Source organism: Nesoenas mayeri (assembly GCF_963082525.1).
Source record: "Nesoenas mayeri genome assembly, chromosome: 16".
Taxonomy (NCBI): Eukaryota; Metazoa; Chordata; class Aves; order Columbiformes; family Columbidae; genus Nesoenas; species Nesoenas mayeri.
In genome coordinates, this window is record NC_137562.1 from 14,954,034 (window position 1) to 14,970,698 (window position 16,665).

Genomic DNA, 16,665 nt, shown 5'->3' on the forward strand with positions numbered 1-16,665 from the left:
ATATTTTTAATGGGGAGTATTAAATATGACATTAACTGTGCTATGCAAATTTTCTTAAATCTTAACTTTGATTCACTAAAATCTTAGACGTTTGTTGCATGACATTATAGTGGGTCACTCTGTCTTGATGCGGGTGGTGGCTGAGGTTTAGCTTGCTGGGCACCAAAACCAGTTACATCCCAAGCATCTCCTGTGAAAGGCGTTATCTCCAGTGCAGCCAGTTTGGAAATGAGGTTGTCATGAGAGGGGACCTGCTGCCCATCTCCTGTGTCCTGACACAAGGAGGCAAAACTGAGAGGCAAGTGCGTGTAGCTTGGAGCAGTGGGAATCGCTGGAAGCCTCCAATTCATTCTTAGCCCTTTGATGATGATGGCTTTTAGTTACTGCTGGATTTGCATTAACATGCTACTTTTTAAAAGCTCCAGATCCTCAGTGCACTTGTATAATAGTTAAGATGCTCTGGTCCAGTATTGGCAACAATTAGTGTTAAAATTCAGGTAAGACTCCTCAAAATAAAATAACAATAAAAAATAATAATCCAAACCCCACCACACTTACATTTAAATAAGAAGTTTGAACGATTTTCGAGGTCTTGCCGGTGCCATTGAAGCCATTCTTGGCACGGGCTCTGCCACCGTATTTCTTACAAAGTTGAGGTTTTCAGCTCAGCTCATGACTATCAGGAAATAAAAGGATGTGATGAGATTTGTAATAAGATTGTACAAGCTGGCAGTGCCATCCATGAGAAAGTAACACCTCTGAATCTTGGCAGGAGGTTGTGTTTCTTTCCACTGGGCCCTTCCCAGTGAACAAACACTGATTCTCGGTGTTTGCACAGAGGCGCAGATCACACAGCTGCTTTGCTCTGGGGTCTGTCCCAGCTTGCCGCATGCATTTGTTTTTCTTCCTCATTTTCATCTTATTAACATGGGACCCGCATGACCTCTGGGCACGTTTACAGGTTTGAAAATACCGTCGTATCGCAAAAAATAACAAACCCAAGTCAGTCTAGGAAAGCAATCAAAATAGGAAAAGTGCTTCATAGAACATCATCTGAATAACGCTTGCGCTCAGCTCCCCGCGCGGGCTGGTGTGTGCAGGGCAGTACTCTGCCCCCGGCGCTGCGCTGACAGCTACAGCTGCCCTGGGGAAAACATAGGAAAAAAACATGTATTTTTAAGTAAATTCTCCATTAAAAACTATGTTTCAGAGGGTGTTTTGTCACAGAAGAGAACTGTCCTTGTATCTCTTGCTCGGACCCAAAATAGTGTGTCCCACAGAGAATTGCTGCAGTGGCGGCGCAGCTCTGCGTCCGTCACCACGAGTTCCTTGGGACTCCTTGTTTAACAGGACTGACGGCGTCTGTCTGCTTATCCAAAGCCAAAACCACCTCCTGTGTTCCCCTTCCTTGGACCTCGTGTCTCCTGCAGGCGAGGGCAGCTCGCTGGCATCCATTCAGCAGCATGCACTTGGTTCCAGAGCTGCTAGGAATTTGGGCCATTAGTCCTCTGGGGGTGTTGCTTGGTTTTTTGTAAGTTGTGTGAGTCGTTGTTTCTGTCCTGAGCGTGTTGTGTGAGACAAGTTTGACCTGGGATTGGGCAAAGCGGGGCTTTTATGGGTCCTTTTTGAAGCCCTTGATTCTAGTGGGCAACCACCATAGAATCATAGAATTGTTCTGGTTGGAAGTGATTCTTAAGGTCATCAAGTCCAACCATAATCCAAACCTAGCGTTAACCCATGTCCCTAAGAACCTCGTCTCTGTGTCTTTTAAACCCTTCCAGGGATGGCGATTCCACCACTACCCATGGCAGCCTGTTCCAATGCTAATATTAAGTCAGTGAAAGTTAAATAAAAATGGGTCCAATCTCAGATGAAGGAAAAGCAATTATTCACATCTTCCTGCGTCTCCTAGTTTCCCAGCTTGGCCGCGCAGGGTTTGCATTTCCCGGGTTTCCAAGTGACCAGCATGTCTTGGATGCGGAGCAGAGTGAGCCCAGCTCAGCTCCGCTTCATCCTCATGTAATGCAGGAGAGCGGGAGAATTAGCCACAGCCACTGATTTGTTTAATAGCCCGTTTCTATTAGCCAAAGAATAACAACAATTAAATAATTACAAAAGAGGAAAAGGGTGATTAAGACGACTGTACTAGAGTGTGTTTTCCTTTCCAATTAGGACTTGATAATGATACCTGACACTCCGCATGTACGTATCATTCAATACAGGTTTGATCGATTTTGGGGGGCGCAGGGGGTGATGAATGGATGCACCCAGGTCTGGAGCTGCTTGGGAGGCTCCACACGCACAGGGGTGAGACCGAAGCGAAAGGGAAGGAAGCGTTTGTAACCAAGTGGAAATATTAAAATGTCTGTTTCTGCCGTAAATCTACCTGCAATGATGGGGCTGATTGTTTTGAAGTGCATTCTGTAGTGAAACAATAATGAGAAGAGGGAGAGCACATTACTTATTTGCTCTACCTGGCTGGTGTATAAGTGGCAAATGTCTAATTGAAAAAGTATCCTGATGGGAGAAATTCTAATAAATTTGTTTTCACCCTCATAGCCCGGAGGAGAGGGGGAAAAATCCAATCAGCACTGGGGAAGTTCCAAAGTTCCCATTGCATTTTGAGTCTTGATTTTCAGGCTGGTTGCTCAGGCTGGCAATCAGAGGCATAGTGATTTTGAAGGCAGGATTCATTATGGTTATTATGAAGGCATTGGGGGCAGAGGGAAGTGTGGAGCGGAGGTAGGGCAACACTAGAAAGCTATAAAAAAGTATTCTGACAAATCGAATGATACAGATAAAGCAGAGCGCTTGTCCTGCCCTGAACCTCCCCAGTGAAAAGATAGATTTTGTTGGTTTTGTTGCTTTGTTTTGCTTTTGGGTTTGTTTTGTTTCTTAATGTAGATTTCCAGGTGAGTTTTGTTTCCTGGAGAAGAGCTGTTTGTTTTAACCTAGATCTGCAATATATTGCACTGGAGGAGGACAAAAGCGAGGTGTGTGTTTGGAAGGGGGATGGATGGATGGATGGATGGATGGATGAATGGATGGATGGATGGATGTGCATCGTCTGTGTATTCAAATCTCTCCGAGTGGTAAAGCTCTTACTTGGGAAAAAACCTCCTTGTGATGTTGAAGTAGATATTTCTGCAGTCCAAATTCCTGACTGGTTCTGGGGATGGAGAGAACTATCTCCACGCTGGAGTATATTATCTCTCTTCAGGGCTGCTTACTGGAAAGCCCTCGTGCAGCTCACCAGTGTGCAGTCCCCAGATGCAATTAGCTTTTGAGCATCAGGAGGGGGACCGTGGCACCTTCATTTTGCTTGTTCCATGACGATTCATTCTCCAAACCCGCGCTGCTGCCTACGCCTCCCCTGCAGCGCCTGGTCCGTGCTGCCGCAGGGCTCGGCATCGCCACCAAACCGCCACCTCTGCGGCCAGTTCAGCCTTCGCGGGGTTGGCAGAGGGTGTTTGAACCGTAGAGCTGATCGAGCCTCCACGCCTGGAAGCAGCTCCAGCAGGAACAGTGTTGGCAGGAGCCGGCTATGGTAGCGACTGTTTTACAGGCGGAGGGAGGTTCGGTTGTCAGTAGATAACACCCGGCTGGCTCTGGGAGAGCTGCTTGTCCCGGCAAACCCGTGCGGCTGGTGCTGCTGCATCCCGTGGCTCCTTCCCCGCCCTGCTGTGGGTATTAGTTAATGAGCATCACAACGCCCGCTCTGTTTTTAATTGGTTTCCTCAGCTATCCCAGAGGATGGTTTGGCAATTAGAGTGTCTGTGCACTCTGACGCCGAGCAGGGCTGGGTTACCCCCGCTTGGCTTTACTAACTCACCGACTTTAATAGCTAATCCTGTGGCACTCTGAGAAATGGAAGTGTAATTAATAGTCTACACTGAAAATCTTCACCTGGCTTTATTTAGGTTTCTCTTTTATTAGTCTTAATATGACCCCTTTCTGTTAACTAGTATCAGCTTCATATTAGAGAGCAAGATAACACGCAAGGGGTGAAGAATCTTCAATTCATCATCTGGCTCTTCCCCTTGTTAAGTGTATGGTGTCATTCCCAGCTGGTACTTTCGCCCTTGTCTGGGGAGTGTTTTATGGTGTAACCCTTTTTATTGCCGTAATTAATTTGTGAACTTAGCCTCGAGAACTGCCCCAGCCATACTTTGAGCCGGAGACAATCCTGGAGGGCTTTTTTCCTTCATTCAGAATCGGAGCAAGTGAAAAGCTCCCGCTGTAGCTAATTAATGAGAAGAGTTTTGCAGTTTTCCTGGGAGGGTTTGTAGCCTAATAAGTGGCTTAGTGGTTCAGAACAGGTTGAAGGGGTGTTTGCAGAGCCCCGGCAGGGCAGGCAGGGGGAGAGGAGATGGGGAAATGTCCCTTCTTGCAGCCAGAGCTTGCAAAGAACAGCGAGCTGTTGGGATGGGGAATGGGGCGCTGCACAGAGACCCCCTCGTGCATGATCCACAGTGGCTTTCTGCCTCGCTGCTGTGGGTTTGCTTTGGTGGTTATGGAGTATGTAGGTGTCTGGAAGAGAATAGGACCTGCCTGTCTCGGAAATTTCCATCACTCAAAGTTGGCTTTTTAAGGCCGATTGATGGTCTAGTGGGAATTTTAGCAGGAACTTCATTTGGGTGATTTTTGCTGCTAGATGCATCTGTGGTTTTGCATAGGTTTGGTTGATTTGTTTGAATTGAAGTGATTAATTCATTATTTGACTGAAAAATTAGCATAAATGTGCTATGTTACCACGTCCCATTGCAATAACAGTGATGTGTGTGCACTTGTACATCCTCAAAAGTTTTAAAGGACCAGCTCAGGATTTTCTCCTGGGAATTGGTGTGAAGAGCCAAGAAAGTATTTGGGATGCGTGTAACCATGGTGCGCAGGTGGCATTTCACTAACTCTGCCCTTCTTTTGTCTTTCTAGTTTGATGGGGAGAACATGTACATGGGAATGAACGACAACGCCCAGGAGTTTCTATCGGCAAATCAGGTAAGAGATGATTTTCTTGGGTGGGCTGCGTGGTGAGATCTTTCTAAGGGACTTAAGCTAAACCAAAGTACAAATGCTGGGAACTCTGTGAATCTGCACCCCTGGAACATCAGGGCGATCCATGGATAAGGTCACATGTGGCTGCAAACCCGGTTGCTGCCGAGGAGCAGCGGCGGATGCTCTGGGTCCGGGGAGAGGGATGCGCTTGTGTGCCAGTGCTGCTGCATGTCATAGAATCCATTTGGTTAGAAGAGACCCTCAGGATCATCGTGTCCAGCCGTACTCAATTTATTCCACAATATGATGAGATGAATCAGGAAACAGATTTAGCTAAGAGTTAACCATATGGTTTGTCAGGCTTATTTTCCAGAGCCCAGTTCAGCCACAGCTCTCCAACAAGGCTGGGTGGCTTTGCCTCCGCATCCTTCATTCGAAGGTGCAGTTGGTGTTTCTGGACACAGTAAAGTTTCCAAGTATTGTCTGTAGTTCAGGTGTCTCCTTCCCTCATGTAGAGTATTTCCGGTAGCTAAATAGATGAACAGTTAACTGGCTCGGGGAGAAAAGGGAATCAAAGGTTTCCTGTTTTGGAGCTATAAACCCACACGTGGAGGACCAGAATAGAAGTGCTCACATCTTGCAGGTGCCTGAGCCTTCAGGGCTCTCTCTGAGTTTGGATACACATAGTACAGACGCGTCCATTCAGGGGAGCCCTAAACATAAAGTTAAGCCCATGCTTAGGTCTTAGAACTTCAGCCTGTGCTTACCTGTCCTCCTGACCAGGAGATGAGAGGTTGTCCCATCTGTGGCCTGGCATGGTGGGAGAGTTCTGAGGACTCCGAGCATCTTTGGGGTGCCTGATGCTGCACCCTTGGGACAAAGCATCTCCTCACATCCAGCTGCCTCCTGAGGGAAAGTGCAACTTCATTGCTAATGTTTTTCAGCGTCTCGTTTTTGGGCTGTGCTGGGCCATTTTGTTGTGGGGCCTTGTTGGCCACAGCCACATGCATCATGGGCTGTGCAGGGTTATGTCGCGGGAAGGCAAAGCATCGCAAATCACACAAGGCAGCCGTGTGACGATTTCCATACAGCTCAAGATGCTGCTGGATTCCTATCGCCCCGGACCTGGGGTGAGCCCGCAGTGTTCTCCTGCTGCCGGGGTTTGGTACTTACTACTGCATCACTAGTGAGTCATCCATGGTGTATCTCACTTGGATACCAGTGGCGATTAAAATACATGCATGTTAAACTGAAAGCAGAGTGAAAACTTGTTGGTCTTAGAGTGCGGGGGAGAGTTGTTCCTGCTCGCTTCCGAGGCCGCAGTGGTGCAGGAGAGGGCTGTCCTGGCGTGAAAAGGGTTTCCAGAGGGTGGGAAGGGACTGCAAACTCTGCTATTGAGTGATTCAGCAGAAGCAAACACGTAGTCAGCAATGCGTGGTTGATCATGAGGAGGAGGGCTGGCTTCCAAATGAAAACACAGGCTGTGGTGGTGCAGGGCTCATGTAGCTTTTGGACATGGGAGGGAGGATAAACCAAACCAGCCTAGATCCCTGTAACCTGGGAAATAGTAGTTTACTCTCCATTTAACTTGGCGAACTTTATTTCCTATTTTGAAATAGCAGTTAAGGAGGAGAAGGGGGAAGCAGCTCTCTCTTGGCAGAGGGTAGAGGAGGGGCAGGTGCCCCCTATTACAGGGCTGGGCTTGTGCACAAGACGGTGCTGCTGCTTTGTCTCCCATAGTCTGGGGAGTGGAGACCAACATGGATAACAGAAGTTTGTCTTGTCTTGTGTCTCCAGTTCCCCACCTTGTGCTGCTTTGTTTGGGATGGTCAGAGAGGAGCTGGGAGTGGGACCGAGGGGGGGTACAGGGGCACAGTGTGGCACCCAGGGCTCTGCCACGGTGGGTGCCTCCATGAGGTGCTGCAGTGACCCCCAAAACCTTTCCCAGTGTGGAAGGAGGGGAGCAGGGAAGCGGGATGAGGATCCCAGTTAATGCCCTGCAAAGGTGTCAGTGGTGGTTCAAACCCAGCGTGAGCTTTGACTGAGGAAGAGGAGGAGCAGCCTTCCTCCTTCACCCTCATTAGTTCGTCATCTCCCTTTATTTACCTGCACATCAGCACTTGTTTACCAGAGAGTGCTTTATAGCAGTGGTCATGACTTTATAACTTGCAACACAACTCTTCTATTTAAATGGGGTTTCCAGATGTTTTTTATTGTTTGCTAAACCTGTTGTAAGCTCAAGGAGTACGTTAAACAGCAGGAGCACCGTTTCACAATCCCACTTGAGAGGCTGCTAAATCACCAGCCCTGCAACGTCCATGCAGCACGTGTGCGATATTGCCCTTGAGATCCCTGGGGACAAAGGCAAATCGTACGCACCAGTTACTGAAGCCATTGCACTGTAATAGGTGGGCGTGGTGGGGGGGATTCTTTTCCCTCATTTTTGTCTAAACCTGGTTGCTCTGGGCACCGTTGGGCATTTGCAGCTCTCGGCAGCTTCACATTGAGTGCAGCTCAGGCGCAGGGGCTGGGACATCCAGCATTAACGATGGGAAATCTCAGCTTCACATTGCCTGGTTTAGGTCACGCTTGCTTATTTTACCCAGTTTGACGCTACCTGGTGAGCGTGTGTGTTGCCAGGGGTGGGACCGTCACAATGAGAAACCCCGGCCCTGCACAAGGGCTTCCAGGTGGGTGGGGAGGGCTGGTGGGAGAGCAAGAAATTCATCTGTGTGACTCGACCGAGAACTAAATGTAGAAATACAGGAGCCTGAACCATAATGAGAGTGCTGACAGATCCAGACTCACGGCAGCACAGCCCGCTTGGGGAAAATAATTCCTCTTGTTCCATCAAACAGGGGGGACATTTGACCTCAGACGTGAGTCAAATGTGAAATGTAATTCAACCCCCGACAGAGTCCAGAGTATAAATGCAACTTGACATCTGATCAAACCATGGCGGACATTTGACCCACAAGATGAGTGAGGTATCTGTTGTGTCTCATGAAGTCAGCAGAGCATCATTCCTCACCCCTGTAAATTTCCTCCTCCTTTTCTCCTCCTTTTCTCCTCCTTTTCTCCTCCTTTTCTCCTCCTTTTCTCCTCCTTTTCTCCTCCTTTTCTCCTCCTTTTCTCCTCCTTTTCTCCTCCTTTCCTCCTCCTTTCCTCCTCCTTTCCTCCTCCTTTCCTCCTCCTTTCCTCCTCCTTTCCTCCTCCTGTCTCTCTCTTTCCCCCATTCCCCAGAGACAAGGAATTAAGCAATGCAAACATCCCAAGGATTACCAGCCATATGATGTACTCTGAAAGACGAGTAGAAATGCAATGGTGCTGTTAAAAGATATAAAAACACCCACAATATCAGTAAGAAAAGTGATTTATTTAAGGCCTTTGTGGTAGGGAGAGTAACACCAGGAAAGGCAAAGCACGAGAAGTTCCTCACGTAGCTGGACAGGAATGAGGTTGGTTTTGTTTGATACTGAGAGTTTTGCACTTGTGAGAAGAGTCCACAGGTGCTTTACAGACATGGATTAACTATGCCTGGGAATACCTCGCAAGAAGTTTTCGTTATCCCACGATACAGGTGAATAGCACAGGAAATAGCTCGATGTGCTGCTCGGGCAGGTTGTAGGAATGGCCAGGCTTTGGGAACGGTTTGGGAAGGGTTGTCCCTCGGCTTGTTGTGAGCTGGGACACATTCTGGGAAGCCTTAGGGGAGTGCTGGGCACATTCCTCCTCTCTCCGTCGCGTGTCTCTGGCTGCTGGCCGGGCAGGGGGCAGCTTTGAAGGACGAAAGAGGTGATTAATTACCACTGGGCATTCCTGATCCTGCCCTCTGCCTAATCCCAGGAGCTTTCAGTGCCCGGCTTGTTCCAGCAGAGCAACACACCTGTTTCTGTACCACCGAGTTAGTTTGTGTGGCTCTTCATGCAAATGCTGTCGTGCATCAGTATAGTTTATTCAGGCCAGGGAGATGCATCGGCATAAGTGACTCTTTTCTTCTGTAACAAAGCACACAGGTAGGACCCAGCTGCTTAACTGGGAGTGCTGAAAATACGATAGTTGAACTGACAGAAAGTATTTGCACACCCTTTCCTTCTCCTAATGCTCTTCTTCTATCCTCCTAATGCTATTTTTAAATGAGACCATGGCAGGCACACTCACGCTGCCCATCTGTGTATCAAAAACGCCAGGTCATGGCTGTTGGGAGCCACATCTCTCCTGTGCGTGTCGGGGGGGCTACAGGTTTGCACAGAAGCCTTGAAAAAGATGGATCTCAGCTGGTGAGACATCTCACGTCAATGACCCCGTATTGCAGCAAAGAGGGCTTTGGTTTGGGCTGTGTGCACCAGGGCGAGACCGGGTAACTCGTGGATGGAGCTGCTCACATTTCTAGTGCTGAGAAAGTAGATCCATGGGCATAAATATGTTTGTATATGGCAGCGTGGGCATAAAACAGAAGGTGGGTTTTTCTCAGGCGGAGTGCAGATCGGCAGGAGCTCAGCTGAGCGTGGGGGTGATGCTGAAGCACCAAGGGAAATGGAGTAGAGAGATTATATGTGTCATGTGCACACACGCAGACACAGCATCTGTCTTCAAATGTATCCCTATCTAAATGTTAGTGTGGGGTTATACATGCCTGCCCCTTTCTGCACACATGAAATCCTTCTGCATATGTATCTGTGTGCATGGATGCGTATAAATCAACATTTACCTACTGTGTCTATTGCCCTTTATCTGTTTATCTCCATATATCTTCAGGCTCGGGTCTGTATTAGCCATAATAGATACAGTAAGTCGCTGATCTGGTGGGTCAAATGGTCAGGGCTCTTTGATCAGCCGTCAGGATACATTACCACCAGGGCCTCCGGTGGGGCTTGAATTACAACTTACATTTGACTCATTTCTGGGGTCAAAACGTCCCTCTTATTTGATCGGATGACAGAAATTGTATAATTTGTATATATCCCTGAGCCATATGTGCTCTGAGTGCCACTCTAATGTGTTTTATAAAGGCACAGCTGTCTTGGTGACTTATTTAAAATGGGATTTTGAAGTAGTGTTCTTGCCATTTAATGTCCTCATTCAGGGTTGCACAAGGTTTATCAAATAATAAATAACATTTAGAACATTCATTTTAGCATAACAATGGGTTTGCTAGTTATAAGGAACTGGATGGCACAGTAAAGCCGTGTTTGGTAAATAAGCAATAATGTAGAAAGCAAGTGATAGCGTAATTAGAAATTAATGACAGTGCTGAAAGCTGTGGATACCGTCCTCGTGTTCTGCCAACGTTCCAGACTAGACAGAGCTCATCTTGGCAGCCCCTGCTCTAAAATACACCATCAAACCTTGTCATAATCCTGGCAGACGCCTTGTCCTCCCACATCCTGGGCCTCCTACTTATCTCCACTGAATTGCAGACGAGATGTCAACGGCTGATAAAATTAACTTGGGTCTGCGCTGTGTGAGTGCGGGGGGTCCCTGTCCCTGATGGGGATCATGGAGATGGAACATGACTGCAGTCCTGGAGTGGCTGTGAGTGCAACTGGGTGCTGCTGATGAAGACATCAGTCATCCTCCCCTTGTTCTTGTTCCTTCTGCCCTAGTAGGAAGCTGTAAGACAGGACCAACATGGACTTTGGGTTCCCATCCATCAGTGGCTTTAGCAGAGATGCTGTGTGGCGGGCGGTGAAAGGACAGTGTGCAATTGCTCGGGGGTAACACGTTCTCATGTTGGTTGGTCCTGAGGAACGTGTGAGTTCGGAGGAGGTTCCAGCAGTTTGTTTGTCCCTGAAGCAGGTTGCTTGTGGTCACTGCAGCCACTGTCTCAGGAAGAAACCAGGAGACCATACCCATGGCTTAGCGGTACCTTCGGGTGATCCTTCTCTTGAGTCTTGTCCTAGTAAAGACTGCACAGCAGAGCGGTGGAGGGAAGATCAGAGCCCACCATGAAGTTATTCTGAATGCAATTTCCATTTGAGTCCTCTAAAGAACTTTTGTGTTTCTAAGGAGCCTGATCAGTTTTTGCACAGGAAGAAACTTGTGCCTGTTTGGGGAGACATGTCTTGGGGTCTCTATAACCTATTAATTTTAGCTGTTGACTGGCTTGATCTGTTGATCACAGGAGCAGATAACGGGACGGTCAGTGTTAGAGAAAATCACGGATATAAGCAGAAAGGTTTCAAAAAAGGGGGAAGCTGTCCCCCAGGTGTGGGGAGCTCTGATGCTCCTGAATTTCCAGCAGCCTTGTATTCCTTGAGCTTCACTGTCTTGTCTCTGTACAGAATCCTGCTCCCTTCCAATCTGCGAGTAATCCGTATTTGTGAAGCCTGGAGTCAACCACAACAGGGGCAGGGTAGACCTTGAAGTCAAAAATTGATGACTCCTCAGCCCCTTTGCAGTGATATATTGGAAATATTGCTAGAACATATATGTATATATATATAGAAGGCCCCTGGTGAAGAGAAATGAGAGGCTTATACAGATTCAGTTGCAAGAGAGGATTAAACAGAGTTTGGCAGTGGGGTGGAAGCAGGGAGTGTGCAAACCCCCTGCTAAAATACAGATTCTGCTCCTTCCCTGCTGTTCTTTGAGTAACACTGCATAACTTCATATGCTGTGCTAGAGAATAACAAAACAGAGGGAAGACATTGATAGATATTAAATGCCTTTCTCAGCAGACAAGTCAGGAAGAATCTCATGTACTATTTTAGAATGAACAATAGAGTGTTACATGTCATTTATTATAATCAGCAGCTAATGGAAACCCTTCCCAGCGGGGTTTGGGAGGTGAGCACAACTGCAGCTGATGATCCAGGCTTGTGAATTTTGCATGAACTCTGATGTGACAGTGGAGTTTTTGAAAGGTGCCGTCAGGAAGCGATTCCTATAACTTAGTCATAGCAAGAGAAGCTTCTGTTGCTGGTGGAGGGTTCGCTGTAGTGCTTAAATAATAATATAAAAATCCCTTGGTGTTATAAGCAGAATGAACATCTTCAACCCTTGATCTCAAAGGATTCCTATGTTGTTAACAAGAGGGTGTTTGAAAAACAGCCACCAAGCATCACAGAGTGCAAAGTGAATGTAACTGAGCAGGTCCTGGACCGAAATGGATAGTTTCTGTTTCTATTGCATTTACTCCATTGGGAAAAAACAAAACCAACCAACATCTTAGACAGTTGAAGATATCCGTCAGGCGATACAGAGAGTGCCTTGTTGGGACACAAAACGCTGAAATTGTGGTAGTGGTTGGATTCCATGCGTAGCCGTTCCACCAAGGAACTGAGATTCCTGAATAGATGTAGGTTTAGGGGCAAAGGCAGGTGGGAGAAGGATCCTGGGATGGGTTGGGGCAGTGGTGGGACAGCAGAGGAGTGGCAGACACTGCAGCTGAGGGCTCGGCACAGTGTCCCCTGCTCCTCTGTGACCTTCCAAGTGACCACAGGTCACATACCCTCAGGTCCATCCTTTCCTTATCCTTCCCAAGTCTTTCCCAGGGCTTCTGGGATCAGAATCAGCTCAGAGATGGGTTTTGACCCGATAGTAAAGAGCATCTCTGTTAAGCAGCACGCCTGGCTGTAGCCCTCAGTCTGCAAGGAGCATGATCAAAATGTGCACGAGGACCTGCAAGCAGAGCTCTGATTTATTTTGTGGTGAAGAAGTCCATAAGTAGGGAAATATTTAAAAATAATAGTAAAAAACCCCTAATCAATGCAGGAGAGTGGTCCAGGGCTGGAGGCAGCACAGCTCTGGTCCATGGTCCAGCTTCCCAGGGGCTGGGGAGGTGCCGGGTACCTGGGGGATGCCGCTGCATCTCGATCCAAAGTGTTACACATAGAAAATATTGATACCAAGAAGAACTCTGATAGAAGGTTGGATGTGGGTGTTTATTGGCACAGAAATGCCATGATGCCAATCAGTGGGTCTGAAGGAAATGGGGACCCGAGAGTCCAGAAAGTCTCCCTGTGTGCTGGAGGGTGAAGGAGATGGAGTAACGGGGGCTGCTCAGAGCGCCGTGGGGCACAGCCGAGGTCTGGTCAGACTAAATAACCCTGGAGGGGATCTGCTGGCATGCGTGGGGACTCCTGTGGAGTGGTCTGGCTGGCCAGCAATGCTGATGAGCTTGTAAAGCCAACAGCTCATAAAATAGCAGTAAAATGCAGAGAAGGGTGGTGTGTAGTATCTGTCAGCCAACAAAGTGTCACTTTATCAGAGATTTCCCACAGTGCTCAATGCTGCTGTAAATGGACCGCACGTGGTGTACACAGAGCTGCTGCCTTTGATGGTCAGCGTGGCCCAGGGCAAGGTGGAGACCGACACCTGGGGGGACGCGGGGCAGCGCTGGAGGGAGCAGATCATCCTTGAAGCATCAGTATCATGTTAATACAGCATTTACGTCTGCTTTAAACCCCCTGATGATGCCCCTCCGGTGCTGGGTTGTCCTTGAGTGGTGGCTGTCACTTCAGACAAAGGCAATCCCAGAGCTTTTATGTACAAGCTCCTTCTGCCTTCAGATCCTCCAGCTCCTTGCACTGTGCTAATTCCTCGCTGCTGGTGTCCCGAGTTACCCGCTGTGACACAACGTGATTGGGAGCCAGGTCTTTACATGCTAACGATTGATGCTGAGCTCTGATAATGCGATCACATCGCTATGGGTTAGCCGTGACGAGCAAGGTTTTTCTGCCGCGTCCTGTTGGGGAGGTTGGTTTTGGCTCCTGCAGAGGTTGGCTTGCTTCTGTAATGGACCTCTGGGGAGTGCCTTTGGAAAAGCGTGTTTATTTGTGGAAATGTCGCACTTTGGGCAGCGGGAATATGGAAAAAAACCCATGGCCTGCTGCTCTTGGGATTTCCTTTCCCAACTGATTGATTATTGCATCTCTTCTCAGGGGAGCTGCAGCCCGAGCGGGTGTTTGGGTCTGCTGTCACAACAGAGTGATTAACTGGGGAGCCACTTACTCCCAGCAGGAAAGCGTTATTTTCCACTTCAGAGTCTGGATGAAGGCCTGTGCAGAAAGGAAAGTGCCCCCATAGCCTCAGCCAACTGCAGAACGAGCCCTTCGCTGCGCATCAGCTCCAGGGCTGTCCTGGATGCGTGCGGGGTTGGGCTCCGCTCCAGCCCCACAATGGCCTGGCCTGCTTCAGCAGATCATCTTGGGGCGCTGCAGGTCCTGGAGGATGGTGAGGGTTGTGGAAGGATTGAGGAAGACTACAAAGCCCTGGAGGTGCCACTGAAATGTATTGGTGCCCGAGTTATCTTTTCTTCTCTTTTAGCAGTTGGAGGAAAGGGTGCAGCCAGAAATAGATGTATAATGCAAATCAGCTTCTGGCTTCACGACTGGTGCCGTTGTGAGGTGTTTCTTGACTTTCATGCCAATGGGACATTCTTCAGTGACTATAGCATGTTATGGAGGGGTGGGATCCACCTGTCTAGAAGAGTCAAGGGAATCTTTGGCAGCAGGCTGGTCAACTTGGTGAGGTGGGCTTTCAACTGAAGGACTTGGGGGATGGACAGGACCCAAAGTGGCAATACTTAGGCCATCACATCCAACTGGGGAGAGAGGAGACCTCACCACCATGTTCCTGTATTGAAAGGGTGGCTACAGAGCAGATGGAGACTCCCTTTTTACAAGGAGTCCCATGGAAAAGACAAGGGGCAATAGGTGCAAGTTACTCCTGGGGAGATTCTGATGGGTCACAAGAGGGAAATTTTTCCTGATGGGAACAATCAGCCATTGGAATAATCTCCCCAGGGAAGTGGTGGGTTCCCCGACATTGGACACTTCTAAGATTCAGCTGGACAGGGTGCTGAGTCAGCTTGTCTGGACTGGGCTTATGCCAAGAAAGGTTGGACCAGATGATCCTTGGGGTCCCTTCCAACCCGCTTTTCTGTGATTCTGTGAAATTTGTCTCAAAGTAGGAAACACATCAGCAGCCATCGAAAGTGTCTGAGCTGAGGCTGTATAACTCAGGTCTATACATCTGTATACACTGTAAAGGGCAAAATATGACTTGGCTTTTATTACTTTAATTAAAACATGAATGAAGAGTATGAGATTCATATTAAATTGTATTTTCCTGGCTGCTGTGCGAAGGGGCTAACTGATCTGATTACCATGAAGATTACAAACTATCAAAGTGAAAAAGAGCCTTTTGCAAGTATTTCATATTAAACCTTCAAACATAACACTTTAAGAATAATTGTAGTTGTATTACTGGAAAATGATTCATGAATTCTGAATAAATATAAGACCTCAAAGAGAAATGTTCCAAGACCACAGTTTTCGTTCCAATCTGATGAAATTTAGTATCATTTTGCGGCTGTAGAATAAAATGAAAAAAATATGTACATAGACCATATTGAGTATATGTCAGACTAAACTAATGAGATTTTTTTCATCAACTCCCAGCACGCACACGGACAAATGGAATAGCCATTCTCATTTTCTGTAATAGAAAGCACCCAAAGAGGAGGCAGAAAGGATCTTGCTGCTCACAAGTCTTTATTCTACCCTTGATTGTTAAATAATATATTTTAAGTTCTCGTATCTTGCCTGCAGAATGTTTGAACTGACATTAATGGGTATAGAAGAGAAAAAAAGTGAGTTTGAAGAAATCAAGTGAGGAAGGGCTAGGATTGGGAATTTTATTAGTATTCCCAGTGGGCTGTAATAAAGATACTTTTCACACAATACAGTGAATGTTTACAGCAGACAATTTAGTTTCCTTCCAACAATTATGAGAGAAATTGAATCTCAGGAAATGTTCGTTTTCTCTAAAATTAGACATAACAATAAAGATACCCCTGAAAGTTTATTAAGGAGGGAAGAATGAAAAAAAAAAAAAAGAAAAGGCCATCAGTCTCTGGAAGACAATTTAGCAAATTTATTTTAAGAATTCCAGATGACTTGTAAACCAAACCGGACACCTACGTGGCGCTGAGAGCTTGTGCAGCCCACGCCGGGCTCAGAGCTCTGAGCTCAAGGAGCCTTCTTTTTCCCAGGCTTTGGCAATTCCTGGTGCATTTTGGAAGCAAATACCCAAAAGGTGCTTGTTTCCACCATAGACCTGGCTGGAGGAGGGTGCCCGTCACTTCTGCAGGCACCAAGTAGCAGCAGGTCATGCTCCTCCATGTGCAGGTCAGGATGCTCCAAGCCTGGGAGCCCATGCGAGTATCAATGGGAAGATGTGTGGTGCTCACCTGCCCACCCTTCATTCCAGGGCAGGTTTCCCTGCGCGGAACACGTTAAAGGGAAAAGTCATAATTTACATCAAAAGTAGCAAAGCTGTAGGAGCTACATAAAGTCAGCAGGATGTTTTTCTAACATGAGTGTTAGGAAGTTGAAAGCCGTGCATTTTTTTGCGTGAATATTTGCATGCGTTCTTGCAGGTGCAGTTCACGTCGATCCTTGTGCAAGTGCCGTGTTCCGTCCACCCCCCTGCGCCAGCGCGGAGCTCCACGTGCAGTCGCCTGTGGGTTTGCACACACAAAGGACTAGTTAGCAAAGCGCTGTCATCTCAGGCCTTTACATTTTTCCCAAGAAATTCGGTCATGAAACGTTAAGAGATGAGCTGCAGGGAAAGGCACTTGAACGCAACTTCAGGGATGAATTTATCATGCTGGCGCAGAGATGCTGGGGATCAAAAAGGGAAAGCCACTCTGTAAAAAGCTGG

At 47.6% G+C, this 16,665-nt stretch overlaps 1 protein-coding gene across 1 annotated transcript in view; it reads left to right on the forward strand.

Moving 5' to 3' along the window:
* The window catches only part of TOX2 (TOX high mobility group box family member 2), a gene marked incomplete at its 5' end in the record, with an annotated part of 133,122 nt that overhangs the window by 51,538 nt on the left and 64,919 nt on the right, over positions 1 to 16,665 (forward strand). The window contains one exon of the mRNA XM_080354566.1: positions 4,933 to 4,998. Within this exon, the coding sequence (XP_080210692.1) occupies positions 4,933 to 4,998 (66 nt within the window). The remainder of the gene's footprint in view (positions 1 to 4,932; positions 4,999 to 16,665) is intronic.